Source organism: Gymnogyps californianus, chromosome 11 (genome assembly GCF_018139145.2).
Source record: "Gymnogyps californianus isolate 813 chromosome 11, ASM1813914v2, whole genome shotgun sequence".
Taxonomy (NCBI): domain Eukaryota; kingdom Metazoa; phylum Chordata; class Aves; order Accipitriformes; family Cathartidae; genus Gymnogyps; species Gymnogyps californianus.
The window spans coordinates 8,123,464-8,147,382 of NC_059481.1; the positions used below are offsets into that span (position 1 = coordinate 8,123,464).

Genomic DNA, 23,919 nt, shown 5'->3' on the forward strand with positions numbered 1-23,919 from the left:
AAAATTAGGAGGAATGCTAGCTTTTCATGAATATACTGGCCTGGCTTGCTTCTTTCTGATTCTTTGTGTAATGAAAGTTTGGCATCTGGGGCTTTCTCCAGCCATCAGATTTGGTCCTTTGTCCAAAACAACCAAAAAAGAGCTACTGTGTGCTACTGTTGATGTTTGAGCTATGTAAAACATAGGTGAAACCTACAATAAAAGAACACAAAACAATTTCACACTCCCTTGGATACCAGCTATGTAACTGTATAGGTAATAGTTACTTGGCCTTTTGTGGGTAATATCAGTTAAGAAATTTATACATAAATTAGTTAGGAGATGGAAAGTTAAACTAGGAAAAAATGCTAAGGTAAACTCACTACATATATTTCAGTAATGTAATGTAGTCTAACTGCCTTGAATATTTTTCCTACCATGCAGTGTGCATGGTAATGTGCAAGAATAGATTCATATACCTGTGCATGAATTTTAGAAGTCAGTAGTCTTTAAACATGATATGGACTTTTAAGAATGCCTCAATCCACAAATATGCTGAAATAAAATGGATTGTAAATCTTGCATTGTTTTTGTCCACAGGGTAAAACATCAAGTGGAATACTTAGGTCTGAAAGAAAATATTCGAGTAAGAAGAGCTGGCTATGCCTACAGGCGGGTTTTCAAGAAGTTTTTGCAGAGGTAGTGTAATACTAACTTTGAAGTATTACAGCACAGTTGTTAATATGATTATGAGGAAAACAAGCAGTTGCAAGTTTTGAAAGCTTCTCATTTCCCACTTACCCTTTCCTTTCTCCCCATTTAACTTGCTCACGATCAAGGTTACATAGAGATTTGAAAGTGTCTTAAAGACTGGCTTTCTGTCTTTGAAAGTCTTTTCATTTTTCTGTAAACTTGCCCAAGACCTCAGTTCTTTTTGTAGTGCTGTGAGAGGGTTCCTCAAAGTTAAAAAGAGTTAAGGGAACTTAGAGTTATGAGCTGCAGAGCCTGGAATCTGAGTGTCTAGCTGCCAGCCTTTGTTTAAAGTGTTACTGCTTTAGCTCTCCCAACTCTTCTTTCCCAATGACAGAAGATAGGTAAAGAAATGCATGCCTGCCATTCAACCATTTCAGTATAAAGAGTAACCTTAGCTTAAATTGCTTGTTGTATCCTTCGACTGGTGTTCAAACAGCTGGGAATGGTTACAATTCAAACCACTGCAGCTGCTCACTGAATGAAAGCAAGTCAGAGCTCTGCAAGACCAATCCCTTTTTCAGTGTCTTAGGACCAGCTGTTAAGATGATTAACTACCTCCACTAGTTAATAAAATCCTCTTAAATAAGAGCAATTTCCAGATTTACATGACATTTAGCTTCTTTTTTTTAGAAAATTGAGACATACAGCTAATAAATGCCCAAACTGGGGCATTACATGACAAATCAGCTTTTGTTGGAAGTCTTTGTGTTACATTTGAGAATATAAAACAAAAAACCCAATCAGCTGTTGCAAGGAATGCAGTATAATTAATCAGACAGCACAGAACAAAGCCACTGATAATACTTCATGATAATAGAGAGAATGTTCTAATAATCTAGTAATAGACCTAAAATATCTTAAAGTATGGACTCAATTTTCATTATGGAACAATTTTAAATCCTTTTTTCTTCATGATCTTCAAGCCCAGACATCTAAACATGAATATGCTTCAAGTTGCATTAACACAGACTGTTGCTGAGACTGAATAATAGATTAATAATGTGTATTAAATCTAGCCTCCACAGTTGTTGAGCACTGATTGCGAGGGCTGCGCAGGTCTAGAAATCTGCGTGAGAGTCTGCACAAAGGAAAGCTACATGGTGCTTCTGGAAGGTGAATAGACTTCTATACGAGGTCCACAGGCAACTGAAACCGTTCTTTATGCTTGTTTCAAATTAGTCTTGTTAAATTTAACATTTTGTTATGAGTAAAACTCTTCCTGCAACCTTCCATTCACAGTTCCCTAGCATCCAGAACAAGCTCTGTTCTGACACCCTGAGTCAGTGTGAGTAGAAGTGGGCTGAGGCATGGGATGGACAGGAAATGCATGCTTGTACACTTGTTTTCATTGGGCGTTCCTTGGCAGCTCCATATAAGTGGAGATTTCTGGGCTGAATAGACTTTTATGTACAAAATTTACATTTGCATGCAAAAAGCCACAGTCACTGAAAAGGCCTATGTGTTTCAAAGCATAACCAATCTGAAAGCTGAACTCCATGCTCCCATATTTAGACATAGCACCTAACTGCTTACTGTGAATTTATAATAGATAATTTGGGGGGGGCAGTCATGATTTGAAATTGTTTCAGAAGCATTTTAAGAACACATTTAGTACTTGTGCTTAAATTCTCTGTAAGATCAAAATTACAGAAGGTTGAAAAACCTAGATACACGGCTAGTGACATGACCAGTTTAATGGGAAGCATGCACAAGTACATTAGAGGAAAGTGCTATTTCTAAACAGCAGTGAACAATGATGGAATTGTCACATTATAAATTTGTGACATGCTTAATTGGTGCATGTTATAGAATAATGTGCTGCTTCTGCCCTGTAGACTTGTCACACCAGTAAGATGTATGAAGTTAATTTGAGTTTATGAAAAAGGAGAATTTCAAATCTATTCTTATTTTCTACCTGAGAGCTTTACTTATATTAAAAGGTCTTAAGCATATTTTTCCCTGTGCCCTCCTTTACAGCTCAGAAGATGTAGGAAAGAATTTGTAACATGCTGAAACGTAATGTCAAATTGTGTGAAAGGTAGCAGTTTCAGATGCCTTTATTAACATCAGCTCCTGTAAATTTAGACTTGCTTAGACCTACCTATACAACTACACTCTTGGTGGTACATGATGAGCCTGCAAAAGAAGCTGTTAATTAAATAAGCTGGGAGTTACTTTAACTTACAACTCCTTACTAGGATGCATCTATTTATCTCATAATACTGATAAGTTACATAAGTGTACACGTTGTCTGTAAACATAGATTATGTATAATATACATCTGTATTTAAGATGGTATAAGAGCTACTTTGTTACACCGTCATGCGTGGTACCTGACCATTTGTCAACTAATAATAGATTTGAACATAACATCAGTAGACCCTTTTGAATCCTGAATTATTCATTAGTTAGCTTTCTCTTTTCATATACTTGCTATTCAGAGGCGTTTGGTTTTTGTGATACATTCCATTTTAACTGTTTGCTATTTTTCTTTGTGTGATACTGTTATTTAAGTTGCATGACACTATTTCTGCTTCCTGGCTGGATAACATTTTAGATATGACAAGAATGAGTAATGAACATTTCCTTAATGAATTTTCTAACAATTCCTTGTGTGATTTTTGAGAACATTTTATTATGAGCTGCCTAAATCTTCTTCAGAAACAAGAACTTGGGAATTACAATATGCTGAACTCCATACTTTATCACTTTTTTCATTAGTTAAATAGTTTTACTAATAAGCATGGTTTAGTTTATATAACTCAAGTACACTTAAGGCATTAAAAAAATTGTCAAGAGTAAAGAACGTAAAAGATTTGGGGGAGAAATTTGTCACAACATCTTTAGCTGTTTTCCAGTCTCATTGTCAAAGGAGTCTAAATAGCTGCTGCTAGAGAAGTTACTTATCCATAGGCATGCTAAGGCAGCTAAAGCCCCATCAGTGCTCCTTGGTGGGCAGTAGAACAAGGCAGCTTTGTAATGCCAGCCTGGCAGTTCCAAAAGCCCAAGTTAAGCCTGAAAAAGTGGACCATTTCAAAGGGGCTGCAACCTGGCATCCACCTCATTTTCAAGGCTTAAGGAGAATACCATGAGACAGAAGACTACTCACCTCTTCCTATTAAAGACATGTTCTTATAGCACTTCCCTGCCTCCTTCCCTAGCCCTTTGTGTGGTCAGTTCCCAGTGTTCCCTCTAGGTAGCACCAACATCACTATATCTTCCCTCTTGTACCAGAGGCCAAGCCAAAGGCTTTCTGGGATAAAGCCAAGAATGGCTCCTTGCTAAATGCAGACCAGCTGTTGAACAAGTGGGTTAGGAGCATGAGCTGGCCACTTGCTTAGAAACAAAAAAGGCCTTTGTAAAAGTAAGACAGAGAAGGCTTGAGTGGGAAATTGGCCGCGTGCTTGGGAATGAATCTAGAATACCAAGGATGTAGGTACTTGAATCTGGACCATAAGTCATTACTAGTAAATAACCTTGCCCTGGACTGAAGGAGATCACAGCAGAACTTTCTGTAATTAACTGCTACAGTTACCAAATAGTAACTTAGCATCTGGAAATGGGAGACTCCTGGACACTGTTGTCCTTCTCATTGCAGTTGTTTGGTCTTGCTAAACAAGTAACATCTTAATACTGTGCATCTTCCCACACTCCAAGCTTCTGTAAGTCCTGCTGAACAGGGTAATACTGACTAAGAGTCAGTGGTATTCTGCTGCTGCTGTTTGATGTCAGGTTTTAATCTTTTCTCCTTGGTGGTTAAGGTATGCCATTCTGACCAAAGCAACCTGGCCTTCCTGGAAAGGAGAAGAGAAACAAGGAGTTCTCCACCTGCTTCAGTCAGTCAACATGGATCCTGACCAATACCAGCTTGGGAAATCCAAAATCTTCATCAAAGCTCCAGAGTCCGTAAGTGTGGCAGAATATGAGTCTTTAAATATGAAACGGTTTTGCCAACATGAAAGGCCTGCCTACTCAGAAGTTGAGCATGATATCTGCTAAGGTGGGAGAAGCATAAGAATATAAGTCAAGCTGGGCAGGTCTGTCACAGTTGCCTCGAGGCTGTACAGGGATTCTAGGCACTTTTGTAACAGGCACAGTACGTAAGGACCCTGCGTGATTTTGACGCTAATACAAGGAGCATTAAATGCATCAAGAGGAGGAGATGGGATATGAAGATGCTTTGGTGTCAGGTTGCACATGGTGACATTCCATCAGCAAATCTGTCATATGAAGGAATAGCATGACATGAAAACATATGTATGACCATTAGCCCAAGAAAATAGGTCCTCAGTACAAGAACTACTGATGAAGATAGAATAGCCCCGTTACAGTAAGGATATGTTATGCATCATTGAGTAAATTAATGTTCTAGAATGACTGCAACTTGAAATCCCATTCAAAGAGAACATTAGGGAGGCATCATAAGGCTGTTTTTATCCTGTGGCTGCTAAACTGCACAAAATCTGTGGGGAAAAAAGTTTTTTACCTCACTATTCAGTAAAGTTGTCAAGGAAAAAACTATGCTCTGCTCACCATCCTGTATTCCTTTATCAGAAGCAATCCGGCTTAGTTTGTATAGCACACCTTGCAGTTGAGCATTAGGTGGTTTCTTGGTGCTTTACCTGAAGTTACATACCAAAATAAAAGCAGAATGCTTCTATTGCTATCATTTTCTTTTCCAGAAACGTATTTTTTACTCTGTAGAGCAACAGTAATTCAGACAATGACACTGCTGTGCCCAGTCACATGGGAAGATACCCGTTAAAGGGAAAAAGATAATACTTCGCCAAGCCGTAACAGAAATTGTGTTGTTTCTACCATAAATAGGGTAAGATAGTATCATCTCTGTTCAGGAATAATGGGACTTTACATTCCTGCCATCTGAGAAACACGTTTATATAATAAAGCATACAGTGTTCAAGATGTAGGTTATTAGAATACTTAGGTGCATGTTGGCAGAGCAGGAAATTCTAGTATAGGATTAATCCTGCTTTGTCATTGCAAGCAACACATTAGCTAGCCAATTATGAAGAAGTGTGAGCTTTATCTGCCTTCCTCTGTAGCACAGGTCATGATTTATTTCTTAAGGTTATTGGGGAGTTTTATCTTACAAAGTCAGGGCAATAGCCTTGGACATTAGTGGATGTCTGATATCTCTTCTTGTGACATTACAGTTGTGACTTTTAGTCCTTCACTGATGACCTCAAGTTTATTATAGGGTGGTGGTGAGTACACATTCTGGTCAAGTATCTATTTGAATTAATACATACAACTTAGTTGCTTGTAATTACAAGGAACCAGAATTAGTAATTTAAGCAACATCTTCCAGTCCTGTGTTCATTATCTTACACTGTAGCAAACCTGATTTTCTTGTTTTCACTGTGAAATTAGTTTGCATCCATGCTGTTGATTGCAGTTAGTTACAAACCAAATACAATCTCAGTTTGGGAGATAAACAATTAAGGGAAGAAACCAAATTATTTTTGCGTGATGGCTGTTTTGTCGATGTTATGCTACTTGATGGACAAATCAAGCAAAAATTTTAAAGTATTTTTGTTTTCAGTGTTATGTAATACATCATATGAGGAACTGTCTTCCTTTCCTGGCTGCTGAAATACCTTAAGCTTGGTATGTTTGCCCCTTAGAAGATCACTGATTTTCAGCAGCCATATCTTCACAAACGGGATGCCTCTTATTCCTGTTTTTTTCAAAGAAAGAAATGAAATAATTTGCTGGTTTCTGTCTTCTGTTTAATAGCCAAGTGCTCACATAGGACTGATGAATCTAGTTCCTCTTCACTCTGAAGTGGCCACAACGTTAATATTCTGTACCCCAACATCATGTGCTACTAAGTTGTTTCCAAGAGGAAGAAACTGTTTTCCAATAGATGCATCTTTCCATTTTAATGCATTTTTGTAATACTAAGTCCTCCTTGCATGTATATGCCATTTAATGGCATACCTGTGAGTTTTACTGAAGGGCAGTTCTGCAGGTTAAGACAACGTGAGGTTGACTAGAAATCATAAAATTTTTTTGGGGTGCATTTTGATTTTAATTTAAATTAATGCTTTCAATTACTGTATACATTTTCTTTAAAAATTTATTTTTTGAAAAGCCACGAAATCCATTTTTAAACAAGTACTAAAAATGGTCTGGGCCTTTTTCATTTTAAGTTGAAAAATTTTCTATGAGCTGAATATTCTAAAGCTTGATTTATATCTTTTAGTATCAAAGACAATCATCTCGTTATTAAAGTATTGGCTAGGGTTATATTACTTTTGAGAAAAATAATCTTTTAGATGGTAAATGAAAATTTTTCTCTGCCACCAAAGAGAGCACCTGTTGCGGTTAATCACATGAAAAATACTTGATTTGCTCAGGAGTGTGAGGGGCAGCTTTATAATACATATTTTAGGAAAGAATTTATGCAGTATTTTTATTTTATAACATATGAACCATATTTTAACTCAAAGTTTTCATTGAACTTCCTTAATTGTGACCTTCAACTGAAGGTGACAGACTGTTTTGCATTGAGATTTTGCAATTAGCATTATTGTTAGAGAAATAAATGGTGAGTGTTCAGGAGAGATGACATCATTATTGTTACTGTAACTTGAATTGCACAAGGGCTTGATCATGCCCCTGCTGAAGCTGAAGAAGTTTTTGCATCAGGAGCACTCATGCCTGTGTGCTGAAACCCTAGTACTTGTGTGTTTGTGAAGTTTTTGGTTTGTTTTTTTTTTTTAATAAGTTTGCTGTAGATGGAGAGTTGCCAGTTGTGAAATAAGGTTTTATGGGTGGAAGAAAGGAGGCTTCATTATTTACATTTCCATCAAACACCTGAATAAATAACTGTTCAAGAGCAAGTGAGGTTCTGCGGAAATGGATTGCACTAGATCAAGTTTCCTTTTTCAGATCAATATGAACAACAGGTTTTTTTCTAGATTTGCATGGTTTAGGGCAGCAAATTAAAAAAAGGATCCTAAAGCTCAGCTTTGCTTCTTGATATACCTGTTTTTACTAATTTTATCTCTTTTGAAAGCTAGAAGAAAAGTCCTTATGAATATTTAACACACAGTAGAGGGAAATAATAAGCAACAGTCATGTCAGTGGGCTGATTTAGTACTGTAATTGTTAGGCAAATGTTTGTGCTCCTGATGAGACAGGAACACATCTAACTAAACTTAAAGTATGTAAAAGGCTATAGTGAAATATGCTGTATCCTGCAATAATTATGAAGTTGTTCTAATGCATTAAGTTTACATATATTCTAGTGGGACCTGGGAAATTCTGAAAAAAGGGGATGCACCTTCCATTTCTGTTTTGATAAGTCAGCATTTTCTCTTGAATTCTGACAACATTTTAGACCCCAAAATCTTATTATGTCATACTGAAATACAAGATCATAGTTGTAAATCCTGCAGCCAGCTGACAAACTTCACTGCTGGGAAAGAATGGAGCCAATGAACATGAAAGTATGAAATTCACACAGGGAGGAAAGTTGCATGTGATACAGTGCATTATGTTACACATTGCACAGATCCCAATTAGACATGGTAACATTCTGACAAGAGAAATATGAATTTTGGAGAATGTGAAGATGGAGGCTGGATGGATGCTCAGTGGGGAACCTTGAGTTGCACCAGTAGAATATTTCAGGGAGAATCTGTATTCCTCTTCCTTCATCATTGCGTATCAAGATTAACGGGTAGACTGGTAAGAGCCAGAACCACTCAAGCATCAGAGATTTCTTCCAGAAAAGGTTATCTTAACATTCTGATCTCAGATCCCATAGTTGTGGTAGAGGCACCAGCTTGGATCTAGAGTGAAATGCACTGAAAAGTTGTTGAAAGTAAAATATAGCTTTTTCTTGGACTTTGACCCACCCTACTGTCTCTTTGTACAGCTATTTTTGTTAGAAGAAATGAGAGAGAGGAAGTATGATGGGTATGCCAGGGCCATCCAGAAGGCATGGAGGAAGTATGTGGCCAGGAAAAAATACGTACAGATGAGAGAAGAAGGTAGGTCATAACTTCCGATGACAGATATTTCACACGCGGTTCTAGGAACAGAAAGTGTATCACGAGATGAAGGAAGTATCTCCCTCCCTATAGAGGAAACCATTCCATTGCAGATGACTGTCTAGGAATGACTGCAAATTGTTGGACCCCTAAGGTACTACTGATGAGGTTAGCTGCTCTGCATGCATGGATTTCTTGGACTACCCACTGTTTTGCTCTCAAAACAAAGCCAAACTGAGTAGAACAGAGATCAGAGATGTTCTAGGGGAAGTGAAAAAGGAAAAGCTTCCCACAGTTATTCAGGACCTAGATGGTCTGTAGATGATACAAATCAATCCAAGGACTGTAATGCTTAGTTGCATGTGTGACCTGGGTTATGTGAATGAACAACATTCTGGGTTTGGAAGAGTTAATCTTTAATTTCCAGCAATGAGTGAGAAATTCCTTAGTTCCAGAAGTGCTTCCGATTCATCAGAACTGCTGAGCTTGCCATCAGTGTATTTCATTAGGAATGGATTTAATAATCACATGGATCCTTATATAAAGGATTAGTAGCAGTGCTTCACTATTTTTTCTGTATTATAAACAATTTGGTTATCACTTCTTCCCAAAAAGTTCTGCTTGAAACAGTTAGCTCTTTCAGATCATGAGTTTAGAAAATATAGTAAATACTATTGATCAGTGTTTACTTTTGGTATTTAAGCATCAGATCTATTGCTGAACAAGAAAGAGAGAAGACGGAACAGCATTAACAGGAATTTTGTGGGAGATTACATAGGCATGGAGGACCATCCAGAGCTACGCCAGTTTGTGGGCAAACGGGAGAAGATTGATTTTGCAGACACCGTAACGAAATATGATAGACGGTTTAAGGTAGGTTTAAGAGCAATATCCACTAATGATTAGTTCTGCTAGGGAGTTACAGATGTTTTCACCATCCTGTAACAGAAACTCCACCATGTTAGTGTCATACCATCTAGGATACCACCTTGGAAAAAAGTGTCTTTGACTTAAAAGACACGTAGGAAAGCAGTTACACCCTTGTGATCGGGACATTGCCATTGTCAAACCTATTGTCCCAGGATGAAGGCTTTATGGGACTTGCTGGCCAGAAAGCTGCAGTAGTTAAGAAATGGGGAACAAAGCTACTTTCCTGTCCTGTGCAATCTGACTCTGAGGTCGTGTGATTAATCACATCAGTATTTTTTTCACTTGAACCAAAGATTAACAGTATTGCCCCAAATCACAGTACATTATATATCTTTGGAACCGCATCACAACATTAGTGCATTGATCTCCGCATAGCTATGTATTTTGAAACAATTTTATGTTTCAGAGTGTGAAGCGAGATCTTGTCCTCACTCCAAAGTGCATATACCTGATTGGGCGTGAAAAGATAAAGCAGGGTCCAGAGAAAGGCCAAGTGAAGGAAGTCTTAAAGCGAAGGATGGAAGTGGAGAGAATTCTTTCCGTTTCTCTAAGGTCAGTACCTTGAAAATATCTTTCCTTTAACAGAGAAATTTGTGTAGGACGGGGGACATAAGTTGATTGATGAAGGGTGGATTTCTTAAGCTGTATTAATTGAATCTTGTAAACAAAGAAAGCTGAAGCCTTATTTTCACTCCCAGCCCTAGTAAGTGTGTTATAGCAATAGATGTTTATGTTTATAGCCAGCACACAAACATTTTCTGAATAGTTGTTAAAATGTTTCACTTACACTGGGCCTCACCTATCTGATGTGTCCCCCAAAACGCATTTTGTGAAGTATATATTCACCATGCACAAGCAGGTTCTAGTAAGTTTTGGCTCAAGCTTGTATCCCAGAAATAATTCTTACTTACAGAAGTACACCTTGTACATTTCTACTGCTTCCTAAAGGGGTGTTCTCTCTCTGGTGGGCTACTAAAACCTTTATTTCTAGTTGGATTTCACATCCCTTCTGTTGACTGAATGTCAAGCCAATCCAAGATTGCAGGAAATATCTGAGGTGTCCACACAGAGAAACCCAGTTAGGTGAGCAAAAACAGGCAGAAACTGCCCATGAGACCAGTGGATTCTTGCCTATATCATTTCATCCCTTTGAAGATGAGTGAACAGTCTCTGGATACCTCTGCATTTGTTACTGAAGTTTATCAGAGCTGGTAGCTGAGTGTAATTTAATGCAAAAGAATACCGATCCAGGGCAACAAGTGTACTTTAAATATTGAAATAAATTACTATTTTAACAGAATACAAGTCTACACTTGAGTACTGTGTATTGATAGCTACTGCAAAGGTTTTTTAGTATATGCTTGTAAAATGTTCCCATTAGCATAGCCAGAAATCTTCTCACAGACATTATCCAGTACTTAAAAACAGCAGATTTCACATTTTTGCAGAATTCCTCACAGCCATTTCAAGATTAGGGAAAGGTCTGCAAGAAGTGTCTGCTCACAGTACCATTTTCAAAACCTGTAGTTCATTTATCATACATCTTTAGAACAAAAGTTGCAAAAAAATAACTGTAGTAGATTTAGGTTAAAGATGAGAGTGAAACCTGTCCTTTTAGTGCTCCAAGTTTGGACTGTGTGCTGTGCAAACCTTGAACAGATTGCAGCCAGACACTTGAATTGGGCCTTTAGCATTCCAAAGGCATAGTCACATTAAGTCAGCTAGAAGGACAGCTGCCTGCCAAGTCGGTGAAAGCTGTTACACTCCTCTCACATGCAAGTTTGACAGAACCTTCCGAAGCAAAACGAAATGTGCTTAGTTCAGAGGAAAGATGTATGTTACATTACGTCTAATAACGTTTTGAACTTAGCTTATTGATTTTATTTTGTTGTAAAAACCATTGGGTTTTGTATATGCTAAAAGTAGATTCAGAATTACAAGCTATCAAATTGTCCAGGTATTCCTCCAAAACCAAACCCTAAAAAACCTATGGGGCAAGAGGGCTTTTCCCTGTTAGCATGTTAGGATGGCCTGAGTTCAAAATGGGTCTTAATCAAGGGATCTCTTAACTCTGTATTGAAGTGGCGTGGTAGTAATACAATGCTCTGGCTGCAGAGGCTGTAAAAGTTACTGCTTCTCTTGAATCTGAGAGAATTTTGTCTTAGTGACAAGAGGTAGTACTTGTAATAGTTAACAGTCTTCAATTAGTAAAACTAGAGTGAAATCTTTATTTAGTACATGTATTACCTACTATGTATTTTTTGGAAAAAAAAAACCACCACCAACAAAAAACCCAAAACAGTTTTCCAGAGGTCGGCCTCAAAGGAAAAATTGTGTTAGCTCTAACTTGCATTCTCTCATGTTTTCAAAACTCCAGTTTATTGTCCCTATAGTTTAAATTTTCTACACCTCTAAGATAATTGATTTCTGACTGGTTTTGAAGTGAATCTCAAACCTCTGTGCTGGAAGAAAATAATAGCAATAACATTCTTCATGAGCTTATCCAGAATGGACTTGGCTCTATTCTGTATTGCAGCCTCAAAGTTTTCTAAGTTTCAATTCTTATTTGTACTATTTTTCATGCAATATTAAATTTTAACTAAACCAATACAAAATGAAATATATTTTAAATGGAAGGGGGAGAGAGGATAACTGGATTCTTGCATTGCTATCTAAACAATATCTCTTAAGAAACCCATGAGCAATATATTGATGTAAGCTTGTATCGATACACTTATACACAATGAAGGCAGAATAATCAGGACTATTGACATGTATTAACAGTACATAACAATTTAAATTACTAAAGGAGTTGCAATTTAAGTGCAAATGCCCAACTTGGAATTTGTTCAGGGTACTGACAGTGACAACCCATACTCTCATGGAAATGTTCTTGCGTTTTTAGTAACAATAAATAACTGAGCTTTATAATTAATCTGATAAGGAGCGACACGGGACATCCTAACAGTATTGTGAAGTCAGGCTCTTTGCCAAATCAGCAAAAATAGGACCACTGACTGGATAATATTTACTGTAGGTCTTGGGCTTTTCTTACGAGTCTCCTTCAGAACCTTGCTGAGGCTCTAGATTTGCTTGATGATAGGAAAGGAGGTCCTGCTCTTACTCTATTTTTATAGATTTCTTATTGCTATTTTGGATATTAATTAGGTCAGTTTGTAGTTTCATTAACCCTTTTCCAAACGATGGGAAAGATTTCAGAATTTGAAAGGAGATTATGGAGTACACAGGTGGTAGGTAGATTTTTAGAAAAATAGGCAGTGATACAACTCATCCTTTACCTAATGTCTCAAGTGGGTTAGAATTCTGGTTTCATACCTGACAGTCAAGAGCACCTCTAGCAGCACTATGAAGCTATTTTTAATTCTGTATAAAAAAGTACTCACAGTCTGTAGAGGGAGTCATAGTCTTCAGTAAGCAGATGAAAAGTGAGGATCGGAAAGCTAGGCCTGCTCCTCCTTTCAGATTTATAGAGTCAGCAATCAGGCAGACCAGCTGCGAGAGGAAAAGGGAGGAGCATGCTCAAAGTAAGAAGCTGTTGATTGCTAGGTAATTAGAATCAGAAAACAGTGGTGAGGGCAAATAGACCTAATTTTGTCTCTGATAGAAGGTGGATGCTGCTTTTTTCTGAGCTGAATGTTCTTTGAGTTCCTTATGTGCTATAATTACTTTATTTTTGGAGTTACTCTGAAACGTTGAAGCAATACACATATAGATTTAGGTGAGAGATCAGCACCTTCTTTGTGTGATGTATTGCTATGTAAACCATTGAAAGAAGCTGTTTCTTAGTGACAGGTATGTAACTTTGGCTTGCCATTCACCTGGCTGCCAAAGCCGCCTGCCTGGTTTTCCACAGCCTTAACCACTGCAACGCAGACATTCACACTTCTGAGTTACGTATACTGTTTCTTAGAAAAAACTGAAAAACCGTAATGAATGTCAATTCTAAATCCAACAGGATTTGAAAGGTCCATTTCTCCAGAGAGAAATGCAAACTGAGAGTGCCTTTTTCACTTAGTAGCTGATATCTCATGTATTGAAATAAATTGCTATTATAAAGTAGTATTTTCTGATATTAGTAATAGCAGCAGAAGATTGACCAACAACATTGACAAAAGAGCAGAGAAGCTTTGGCTTCAGACTCCCTGCAGCGGACTAAACGATGAAAAGGAGCCACACATTTTCTGCCAGGAATACTTAACAATACCTAACTACTGCTCCTTTCTTCAATGGGTGTACTCCGTTTTGTGAAATACCACACTGGTGAGGTGATAATTGTTTTGTGATAAGGTTAAGCAATTCTCAACTCTGCACAGTTGTCAAAAGTCCTGTGCTGTCTCTTATCCCAGCCACACATTTTCCTACACTAGCTAGCACTCAGGTGGCTGCATGGGGCTACGGATGAGACATTGAGAAGTAAGGGAAGCAGAAAATAAATCTACCAGGAAAGGGCAGGGGATGGATTCTAGCATGAGGGAAGGAACAGAAATGCGCATGAATAAAAAGGGTGAGGGGCAGAGGGAAGGCTGCCTCTTCTGACAGCACAACAATGTTAACTTGATTTTAAACTGGTTATGAAATCACACATGAAATTAGAGGTTTCTTGTCACTTCTAATCCAACGCAAATGTGGGTGGCTGCCCAAGGGGCAGTCCCCTCCCTCTGTCGTTATGTCCCACCATTTTCTTGTGTCTGATCTAGCATTGTGCTCCCATGGGGTGACCTGTTTCTGTAAGCTCATCCAGCGGGATGCTAACCAGCTTCAAAATACAGTTAGTTTACTGTGGGATCAGCAAATTGAACCAAAGCATCCTATGGTTGCTTATGCTATTCAAGTCAGGAAGTAAGGAAGGGGACCCATGGCCTCCATTTTCAGGTCTTATAGTTTTATTTGGAAAGCTTTGTTTGTACCTCTTTGTAGAGCGGATGCAGAAGCAGCCAGGCACCAGTGTAGTTATAGCTAGGAAGTATGCCAACATGCTGTTAAAAGGAAGAACGATACACATATAAACAAATTACAAGCATGCTGGAACAACAGTAATCCTGGCTAGGACGCAACAGAACTGTTTTTAGTGTGGGGACTCCGGAAGGGCAGAAATCAGCCTTGCAAATTACTGATGTGGATATCATTTTCTGTGAAGTGGTTTGCAGCATCTTCAGCCAGCAGGTGTAAATAGGAGTTGATCCACAGGTGGCAATGGAACCCAACATGTGTGGGTTTTATACTGTGTTAAACCAGTCCAAGCTAAAGACAATGGAAAGTTGAAAGCTTTCATTCCAAATTTGCTTGCTTTGGGTTTTAGTCTTACTTTAGTAACCTTCAAGTTTCCAATTCACCTCTAATCACAAGTTTTGCAATTATGAAGAAACGGCCTTTAATTGTAACTTTAATCGCACATGTTCTTTTGCTAACAGTAATTACTGTAAAATGACTAAGTAGTATGCCTCTCAAAAAAGATTGTTTCAAATATTCCATTATCAACTCCTGAAAAAAACCCAAACCTGTTCTCAGAAAGCAAGGCTCTATAATTAATGCTGCTTGGACTTTCTTATGTTTTTAAAAATTAACCATGAGTACTCTGCAAATGTCATTACAATGCTGGCTGTATTTGCTGATGAAATTTCATTCTGAATGGTATACACTCTGATTTCTTTTCAGCACAATGCAGGATGATATTTTCATTCTACATGAACAGGAATACGACAGTTTGCTCGAATCGGTCTTCAAAACTGAGTTTTTAAGCCTCCTATCAAAACGATACGAAGAGAAAACACAAAGAAAACTACCTCTGAAATTCAGCAATACGTGAGTTATGTTTTTTTCAATGGGCTTTTAAGAATAAATAATCTTTGTTCTTGCTGCCAAGGCAAATGAGTGAGTGCTAGTTGTTGAGCTCCTGACACTATGCTTTGTTTTAAAATAATAAGAGGCAGCACAGTGCAAAAATCTGTATGTGCAAGACCAGACTTTCTCATTAGCTCGTCAGAGTAATAGGTTAGGATTGTACCTGGGCCATCTGCCACTTTCCACTGTCTGTGGGCATCAGGCTCAAGGGTCTGCAGCTTTGTGCTACAGAGCAGCTCTGTGCCAGCAGAGCTGTGGTCCCACAGCAAGGGCCAGGCCAGTCACTGCACAATTAACGTGCAACCATAGTGCAAGCTCTCCATCTCTGTGCTGGCTGCTGCTTCCTGTCATGAAAAGGGAGCATCCTCCTCCAGCTCCTTAACCTTGACCTAGGAGTGGAAACATCACGATGAAGAGTTCGAAAGACAATTCTGGAGCCGTACTGTAACAATCTGAAATTCTGAAGTTTGTTGTGGGGACAGAGGCCTGCAGGGTGAAAAGATAATTCTAAAGGAGCCTCATTAAGTAAATGATATTGGGAACATTTTTTAGAAACAAGCCTGAAAAGCTACAGAATGTTTGATGTGCATTTTAGCCGTAAGGACATGCTGGAAACTATCCCAACAAACGTGCTTTTGTTAATACTCCTAACTGTTAAGCAGATTAGCAACAGCAGGCCTTGGATTTGTATGTTTATTTTATTTTCTTTGAAAAAGTGGAAGAATTAGAAAAGGTAACAGGAGATTATTATTTTAGTTTGGAAAGGGTGTAGGAGGACAAACTGAAGTGTGGAACATTCCTGTAGTGTATACTGCTGTACACTGGGAATCTAAAGCCAGTACCAGGAGTAAATTTTTTGTTCATGTAAGATGTAATGTATTATACTTCTGGGGTCTTGCCCAGAACCAAACCATAATTTCCTTAGCTCATATCTGAGTACAGTTCAGAGCAGATGGATAGTGTGGAAATGCTGGGAAAGAATATATATATGTGTGTGTACGTGCACGTGTGTGTGGAAAAAAATTTAAATTGGAAAGATTGAAGTATATGTGTGCAAAAATGTTTACTCCCAGAACATGCACAAGGCCCACTCCTAAAGCATATATTGGCATATACATGCCAGTGTATATACACATATATACATCTAATGGTATATACTGAAGAATGTTTAGGAACAGAGCACTCTAGCTTGCTCCAGTAGTCTGCTGCAGAGGTAGTGATGTTTGATGGCAGACACATCTCTTACTCATACCTTTACTCTTACCTTTGCACATTTTTCTTCAAAGCTCACTGTACTCTCCATCCTCTCCAGGGCATCTTAACCTTCCTTTGAGTAGCTCTACCAGGAAAGGTAAAACATCAATTAAGAAGAACATTTTAAAAAGGATTAAAAGAGATTTAATTAGGTGGTTTATGTCAGCTAAGTCACTCAGGGAATACAGATTCTCCATCTAAGCTTTTTATTTAAATTTCTAAGTTATCTGCTGCCAAGTGATACTGCCCTGACATAGATTTGACATAGAAATGCTTTCTGTTTTTTTATTCGTGTGTTGATGTGCTTATATTAGACTTGAAGTGAAGCTGAAAAAGGAGAGTTGGGGGCCCTGGAGCAGTGGTGGTTCTCGGCAAGTGCAATTTATGCAAGGCCAAGGAGATAGAGCCATTCTCAAGCCAAGTAACAAAGTGCTGCAGATCAGCATTGGACCAGGGCTACCAAAGAATTCTCGTAAGTATGAATTTCCTTTAGAAATCTGAATGGTTTAGAAATTCAGAGAATGGTTGACTCTTTCTCTCCTTGCTTGCCTGTAGCCTCAGCATGTTCTTTATTATTTCTCTGTAACACTTAAAAGAAGATCCAAGTTATAGATCCTAATGATACAGCAGAATTCCTTGCTGCTCTACAGTCATGCTGGAATTTTGTTACTGTCACTATATACCAACTGTTTCTGAAATGTCTGAAATTCTTTGCCCTGCGGCAAAAGAAATGAGGGCATTTAATCACATGACATAGTACAAATGGCACAATTAGCCATTTTGGGGAAGAGTCTTTCACTCTGCTCTGAGCTCCTGCAGTTCCTCCAGTCTTGCTGATGAAGGGGTCTGCATCAGGACAGGACAGGTTGTGATATGAGGAAGAGTAACCTCCATACATCACCAAAGATTGAGCTGCAAATACACCAGCCTCTCAGGTTTCATGTCCTACCTTTTTCTCATACTAATTGCTGATCAGAACCAGTACAGTCAAAAGTACTGCTGTGCCAGCTATCCATGGTTTATAAACAAATCCATAAAGCTAATGGTCTTTTGGGCCTCATTTACTGTAGTCTTGAGACAGCTTTACTTTATATCCTGTGGCTGAACTGGATCACAAAAGGGAGAATATGCTTAAGTCATCCTTGTTGCACCTAAAGCTTTAGAACAACCTGGCCAACACTGTAGGAGTCAGATTCATTATTCCTGAAGATCAGCTCTTTCTGATCACAGAGTAGGGGTCTGGCAGCCAGAAGGACTTACCTAATTAATGTAATTGTGAAAGGGTAACAAAATGTTGCTGGTTTCTTTTAGGTCCTACTAGACGGAACCTTACCCAAAGCAGACGGTATTCCAACAGGTCTCAAAGTCAGACTTATCCTATGAGAGCCGCACCACCTCCTCCTGGTAAGTCCTCTTAGCCTCAGACAAAAAAAAATATTCCAAATTCAGGCTTTCGCTTTACTCTTGTCATCTGGTAATTTTTACCCATTAAAAAAATCATAGTAAAGGTTTTAAATCCTTTTTAAAAGATCCTGTCTGGAAAACATACCTTGTAGGCATTTTATGAAGTGTATTGTTGAAGCGTGCAGACAATCAAACTGGTATTCCACCAGAGATAGATATCCTGGTTGTCATGGACGCTGCCATGTTCAGCCACTTAGTATAAGACACTGAATCTAAAACTAACCCTGTAGCCTTCTCCACTTCCCTTTCAAGGGTAAAAGCTGTACGCTTATCAAGCCATAGATGATGCTTTGCAGTGAAACTGCTTTCAGTGCCAGTAAACAATAGAATGCAATTTATGTCTCATTGTCCTACCTTGTTACGTAACAACTTTTGTGTATGCTGAATGCCGAGACATATCAGCCGTGCCAGTAAGCAGCATAGCTTTTTCTGCACGGGATTGATGTCATTAGGGTGTTTCACTTCTGCCCTTGAGAGATACAATTAATTTAGCCTGTGAACTCAGAGGGGAGAACAACAGTCCATTGACCCAACATTTCCCAAGTGTTTTTTTTTTTTACTTACACTCCCAGAGGACTTTTTTTTAACAAAGGGTTCTCTTTCAGTCAGCTGCTGTTTATTGAGAAGCACAATGCTAAAGGTGTAACTTGGGTGTGCAACCAGTCTTAGTCACCAAATTAACTAGACAATTCCCAATCCTCATAGCTGTGTAAGTCAAACTAAGGACGGCATGACCTGCAAGAACTGCTTGTAGCAAAGTGGGAAATTACTGTAGTTAAAGGAGTTAACCTGTCTGCACAGATAGTAAATATTCATACAGGATGAGTTAAAGCAAGGAAAATCTGTTTTAATATTTTCAAGAACTCTTTCAGCAGTTCTATAGCTACATGAAAAAGACAAAAACGTTGGTTGAAGAAGCCTTGTGCCTGCAGACCAAGCCCAAACTTGCCTCATGTAGGTAAGGTAGTTCGGATGTAGATTTGCATGCAAGTCCAAGGCACCAGTGGGGATGCCCATACCTGCAGTATGCCCTTTTGTAATTGTGTATCCCCCAGTGCTTATGACAGCTCCTGAACAGACATGTCAACAGAGTCCTAATTAGAAGAGCCTGCCTCTGTGTGCAGCAAGACACTGGGCTAGCTTTCTGCATGGGATTGATGTCATCAGGGTGTTTCACCTCTGCCCTAGAGAGAAAAAAATTAATTTAGCCTGTGAACTCCGAGGAGAGAACAATATTCTATTGACCCACCATTTCCCAAGTATTCAACTGTGGAGTTGAACTAGATGTTCATGGACCAGTGAAACCACACTGTAGTGTCCAGGCAGGATAAGTGTACCGAAGTTAAATGCTGTGTTGACCCTTATGCAGTAGGGTATCATGTTCAAAAGGTGAGTAGAAGTCTTTCATACAGACCTCAAATCAATTACTGTAACTTGGGGTTTTTTAAAATTCAAACTCTTTTGTGAAGTAGTCAATTATAGCTGGAAAAATAAGATTGAAGACAGGTGTTACAAAAGAGTTCTAGTTAGACTGTCCAGACTTTCAAGGAGTCTGAGGCAATTGCATGATTTGGGCACATTCCTCCTTGAAAGTCACAAACAATTCTCTCCATCCTGCTCTCAACAATGTGGGGAAGTAACATTGTGGGCCATTGTCTCTGATCATTTGAAATGTATTCTGCTATTTTCACATCTGTTTTGAAATTAATGGTCCAGTAGCTGAACAGGCTGTTACATATATGTTCAGAATAAAACAAACCTTTATTTATATAACCATAATGTACGTGCCGTACTAGCTTGGGCCCCAAAGTGAGTTTTACGTATGAGTTTATGACTATTTAAGCTCTGCCACAGTATCAAGAGAATATCTGAAGCAAAGACCAGCTGTTGAATGCAGTTAGGTTTTTCCAAGTGTCATGATTATGACTTCTCCTCTCTGCACAGCTATTCATTCTGCTCATTTTCAACAGGCATAATCACAATGGAAAAAGGAGAGGATCACCCACAGCATTAAGCAATCTGATTTTAATATAAGCATAGCTCTCATTTTATTCAGTGGGGGGTTTAGGAATGTAAAGCATGCAGAATTGAGCTCCTTAGGCTCTGATCCTGCAAGTAGCTCAGACATGAGTGGGTTTGTTTTAAATTCAAGTTAAAGGCATAATTATTAAAAGGCATTTACCCATGTCATCACCTAGAAAATTGAAACTCCTTTTGAGCTAAAGTAGCAGCAAGGCTTTTTTTTTAAAAAACAAAACAAAACAAACATGAAAAAAACCCTTGCTTGTTAAAATAGACAAATATTCATAGCAACTTAAAAAACAGTCTACCCAGTATTCAGGGAGTTGGACGGAGTTTGAACTTTTAAAGAAAAAGAGACCCCCAGCAATTCTAGCTAGCTTTAGATCAGCCCTTATCTGGATAAAATTTTATGCAGTGTTTTAAATAGAGATGTGGTGGTTACACACTAGCTAACGTTAATACGGTTGAATTCAGCTGAGAGCTAATCCTCTTGCTTGCTTGTAACATTCAAGGCACATGTCTCAAACTTGAGCACAAGTCCATGAGGACGTGAACCCAAAACAGATCGCCAGCAGACCCAAAACTGTGTATAAATCAAACTTTAAGATTTCAACATTATTTTGTTTTCAAGTTCCTTGATAGCTGAGTCTTTCTGACAGCTGAATCTAACTGACAGCTGAGCCATCAACACAAGGAAAAGGTTACCTTTATTGAGCTGTAGTTTGGACTGGATGTGTTGACATGTTATTTACTTCTAGGTCAGCAGCAAAATGGAGTAATAAATCCGCCACAGTTTGTACCACTTCCCCATGTCCCAGGAAATCAACGGGCCAATCAGAAAAACCTGTATACAAATATGACACGACCAACTTTACCACGGCAACTGTCAGGAGGATCAGGCAAGATGTCACAGCAACCAGAAAGCTTGGATTTCCTGAAAGTACCTGACCAAGGAGCAGCCGGGTAAGATTTTACAGTAAATCTGAGAAAAAAATGTCAATTTTTATAAATAGCTTCATATACTCCAACTGTTCATGACTGATAAACTTATATTGTGTACCTCAATGACCAGATTCTGCTATTGAGCTGTACTCAAAGGTATCATCATCTTCCATAGGATTTCAAAACACATATTCCATCATAGGCCTTTAGGAATGAAGATGAACCAGTTCTAGTTTAATATCTTAAATTTGCATGGTACCTTCTACTTAAGGATATTAAGACACTTGGCAGAGTTTAACTAGGCCTTTCCCTTCTGGTTTACAGATCATAAACAGTAGATGTGGTATTTTGTGGCAACTGTCGTGCCCAGAAATGCTGGCTAATAGTCCTTTTGTTTCAGCTTTGACTCCCGACTCCTATACCAGACTTGTACTTCTTTTTAGGAGGAAGGCTTGGCAGCGTGACATTCAAGATTATTTCAGTATCATTTGGACTTGTCAGCTGCAGCCTTCCAGAATATTACTATGACAATCCTGCAAGATGTGGGGTGGGCAGGTCTTACTGTTGTAACCAGGTACCTCCCAATAGCCAAAAGCATCAAAACAATCCCCAGAAGTAGCAGAAAGACGGAACCAAGAAATGAGGGACTTAGTAGAGGGAAGCAGAACAAGTTGTTCTCAACTCTGAAACCATCTGCTCCAGATCTTGACTGAAAATCCAGAAGCAGGCAAAACCTCTGATTTGTGAAAATCATGAAGACAGAATGGGACCTTAGTGCTCCAGGATGTTAAAGGCCTTACAAAATTTTAAGTTTTTCAATGACTGAACAGTTTGTGCTTTTAACTCAGCCCTTATATTCCACTCTCTTGTAGAACATTAGTGGAGCTTTACTAGAGTGGGAATTTGAGTGCCACTTAATTGTTAAAGACTGCTGCCTATTCGGCAATTCTAGCAAAAAAAAGAAATAATCTGGTTTTGAATAAGCAGTTTGTGTTTCTCCTTGCTGATGACTTCCTATTTGTGTGATTTCATTCTGATGTAACCAAGTCTCAGAGAAACTACTATTAGTACCAGCTGGTTGTCCCAGAGCATATTAAATCAACAAGGAAAGTTACATTAGCAGATAGAATAAAAATCCACTGTGGTAAGGTGTAATAACTTTGCATAATAATGGTTAGTGCAGACACGATTCTATAGTCCACAGCTTTTCAAGTAAACATACACGATGAATACCTCCTTGTTAAGTAGGAAAGCCCTGTGTATGTTGAACAAGCCATCATTCTTACATCTCCGTCCAAATAATATTGAGGGGAAAAATGAGGAAATTCAGACTTTTCCTGCTAAGAACTCTGTATTTGCAGGTTCTTAGTAAATTACAGTTCAATGTCCTCATCAGCTTCTCTTCCTCCAAATGGGCTCTCTCTTTCTCTCCCTTCCAACAGAATGTTACCTCCCTCTGTAGTGAGATAGCCTCTGTAGTCCAGCCTCTGACAGACAGCTGGCTGACAGCAGTTAGCTTTATGTTGCACCCGTGCCCTGACTGACTCATTGCAGAGTCTGAGCCTTTGCTTACCACAACAGCTAGAGCACCATATATCCCCTGAAGGTGATGTAAAAGTTTGAAGTAAAACCAGAGACACTGCTGTGGTAAGAATTTTGCCTAAGGAAGTGCCCAAGTATTTCAAAATCTCCCGTGATCCCATTTTAGTATTGCATTCTTTCACCCTTATCATACATTGTCCACTGTAGTAACGCAGCAGTGACTTGCCACATTCAAGGATTTTTGTTGTTGCTCACTAACGCTTAAGCAGTCATGATATTTTTACTCTGAGCTGTTAGTTGTGACCTAAGCTCCCAGGCCTGACAGCAAATCATTTTGCCAAATACGGAAGAGCTTGCACTTGGCATAATCTGGGAGAAATCAAGATTAAGTCAAACTTTCACCAAGTTTCCACCTGACCTTCTGCAGGCCCTTATCATATTTGCCCTCAGCCCTGCAATATTCTGAGGGATCAGATGGAACAGCTCAGTCCCCTTCTCCAGTGATCCACATGAACGGGGGTTCTCAGAGGCAGCAAAAAATAATTTATTTTTAACCATATCAAGAACAACTTTTTGTACCAACAGACCCTTCTCAGCTGTCAGCCAGTAGACAAGCTCCTTAGCAGATGTTCTGCACTAAATTCTCCTGTTGGCCTAAGCATTCTTTTTTGTGTGTGATCCAACTGGCTACAGTACTGATTTAGCATATTACTTACAGTGTTGCTTCTAGTGAGCATTAGACACCTCATAGAAAACAAATAAATAATAAGTGTACACAGAATTGATAGATTTTCGGTATCAAAAGAAGTGCACAGGGTTCCTAAGTAGGGGCTTTCCAGTTCCTAAACGCAAAGAGTAGAGGTGGCCAGCCCTCCAGCAAAATTAGGCATGTGTAGAGTGTCTTTTCAGTTGTACTAATGGCAGTCATTTTTCCCCACTGTGCATCAGGTGTTAGCCATAAGATATTGTAAGCATATTTAGAGCATTCTGCTGTTGAAGATCAGTCTTCAAGTAAGAAAGAAACCAGAAGCAAGTGGCCACTGCTACTTATTTTAACAATTTCAAAACATGTCAGCACATGCTAACACTTTCAGACACATTTCCATCTTTGTAAACTAGTAACTTCCATGCCTTTAAGTGGTGAAATTTT

The 23,919-nt window shown here is 38.7% G+C and overlaps 1 protein-coding gene across 5 annotated transcripts in view; it reads left to right on the forward strand.

Moving 5' to 3' along the window:
• MYO1E (myosin IE) overlaps positions 1 to 23,919 on the forward strand; it is a 96,486-nt gene that overhangs the window by 66,826 nt on the left and 5,741 nt on the right. For 2 of the 5 annotated variants that reach the window (XM_050903098.1, XM_050903097.1), the window contains 9 exons: positions 580 to 678; positions 4,494 to 4,638; positions 8,639 to 8,753; positions 9,457 to 9,626; positions 10,090 to 10,235; positions 15,360 to 15,506; positions 17,114 to 17,271; positions 18,111 to 18,203; positions 21,044 to 21,248. In XM_050903098.1, coding sequence (XP_050759055.1) covers positions 580 to 678; positions 4,494 to 4,638; positions 8,639 to 8,753; positions 9,457 to 9,626; positions 10,090 to 10,235; positions 15,360 to 15,506; positions 17,114 to 17,271; positions 18,111 to 18,203; positions 21,044 to 21,248 — 1,278 coding nt within the window. The other 3 variants (XM_050903099.1, XM_050903100.1, XM_050903101.1) reach the window with 3 other exon arrangements.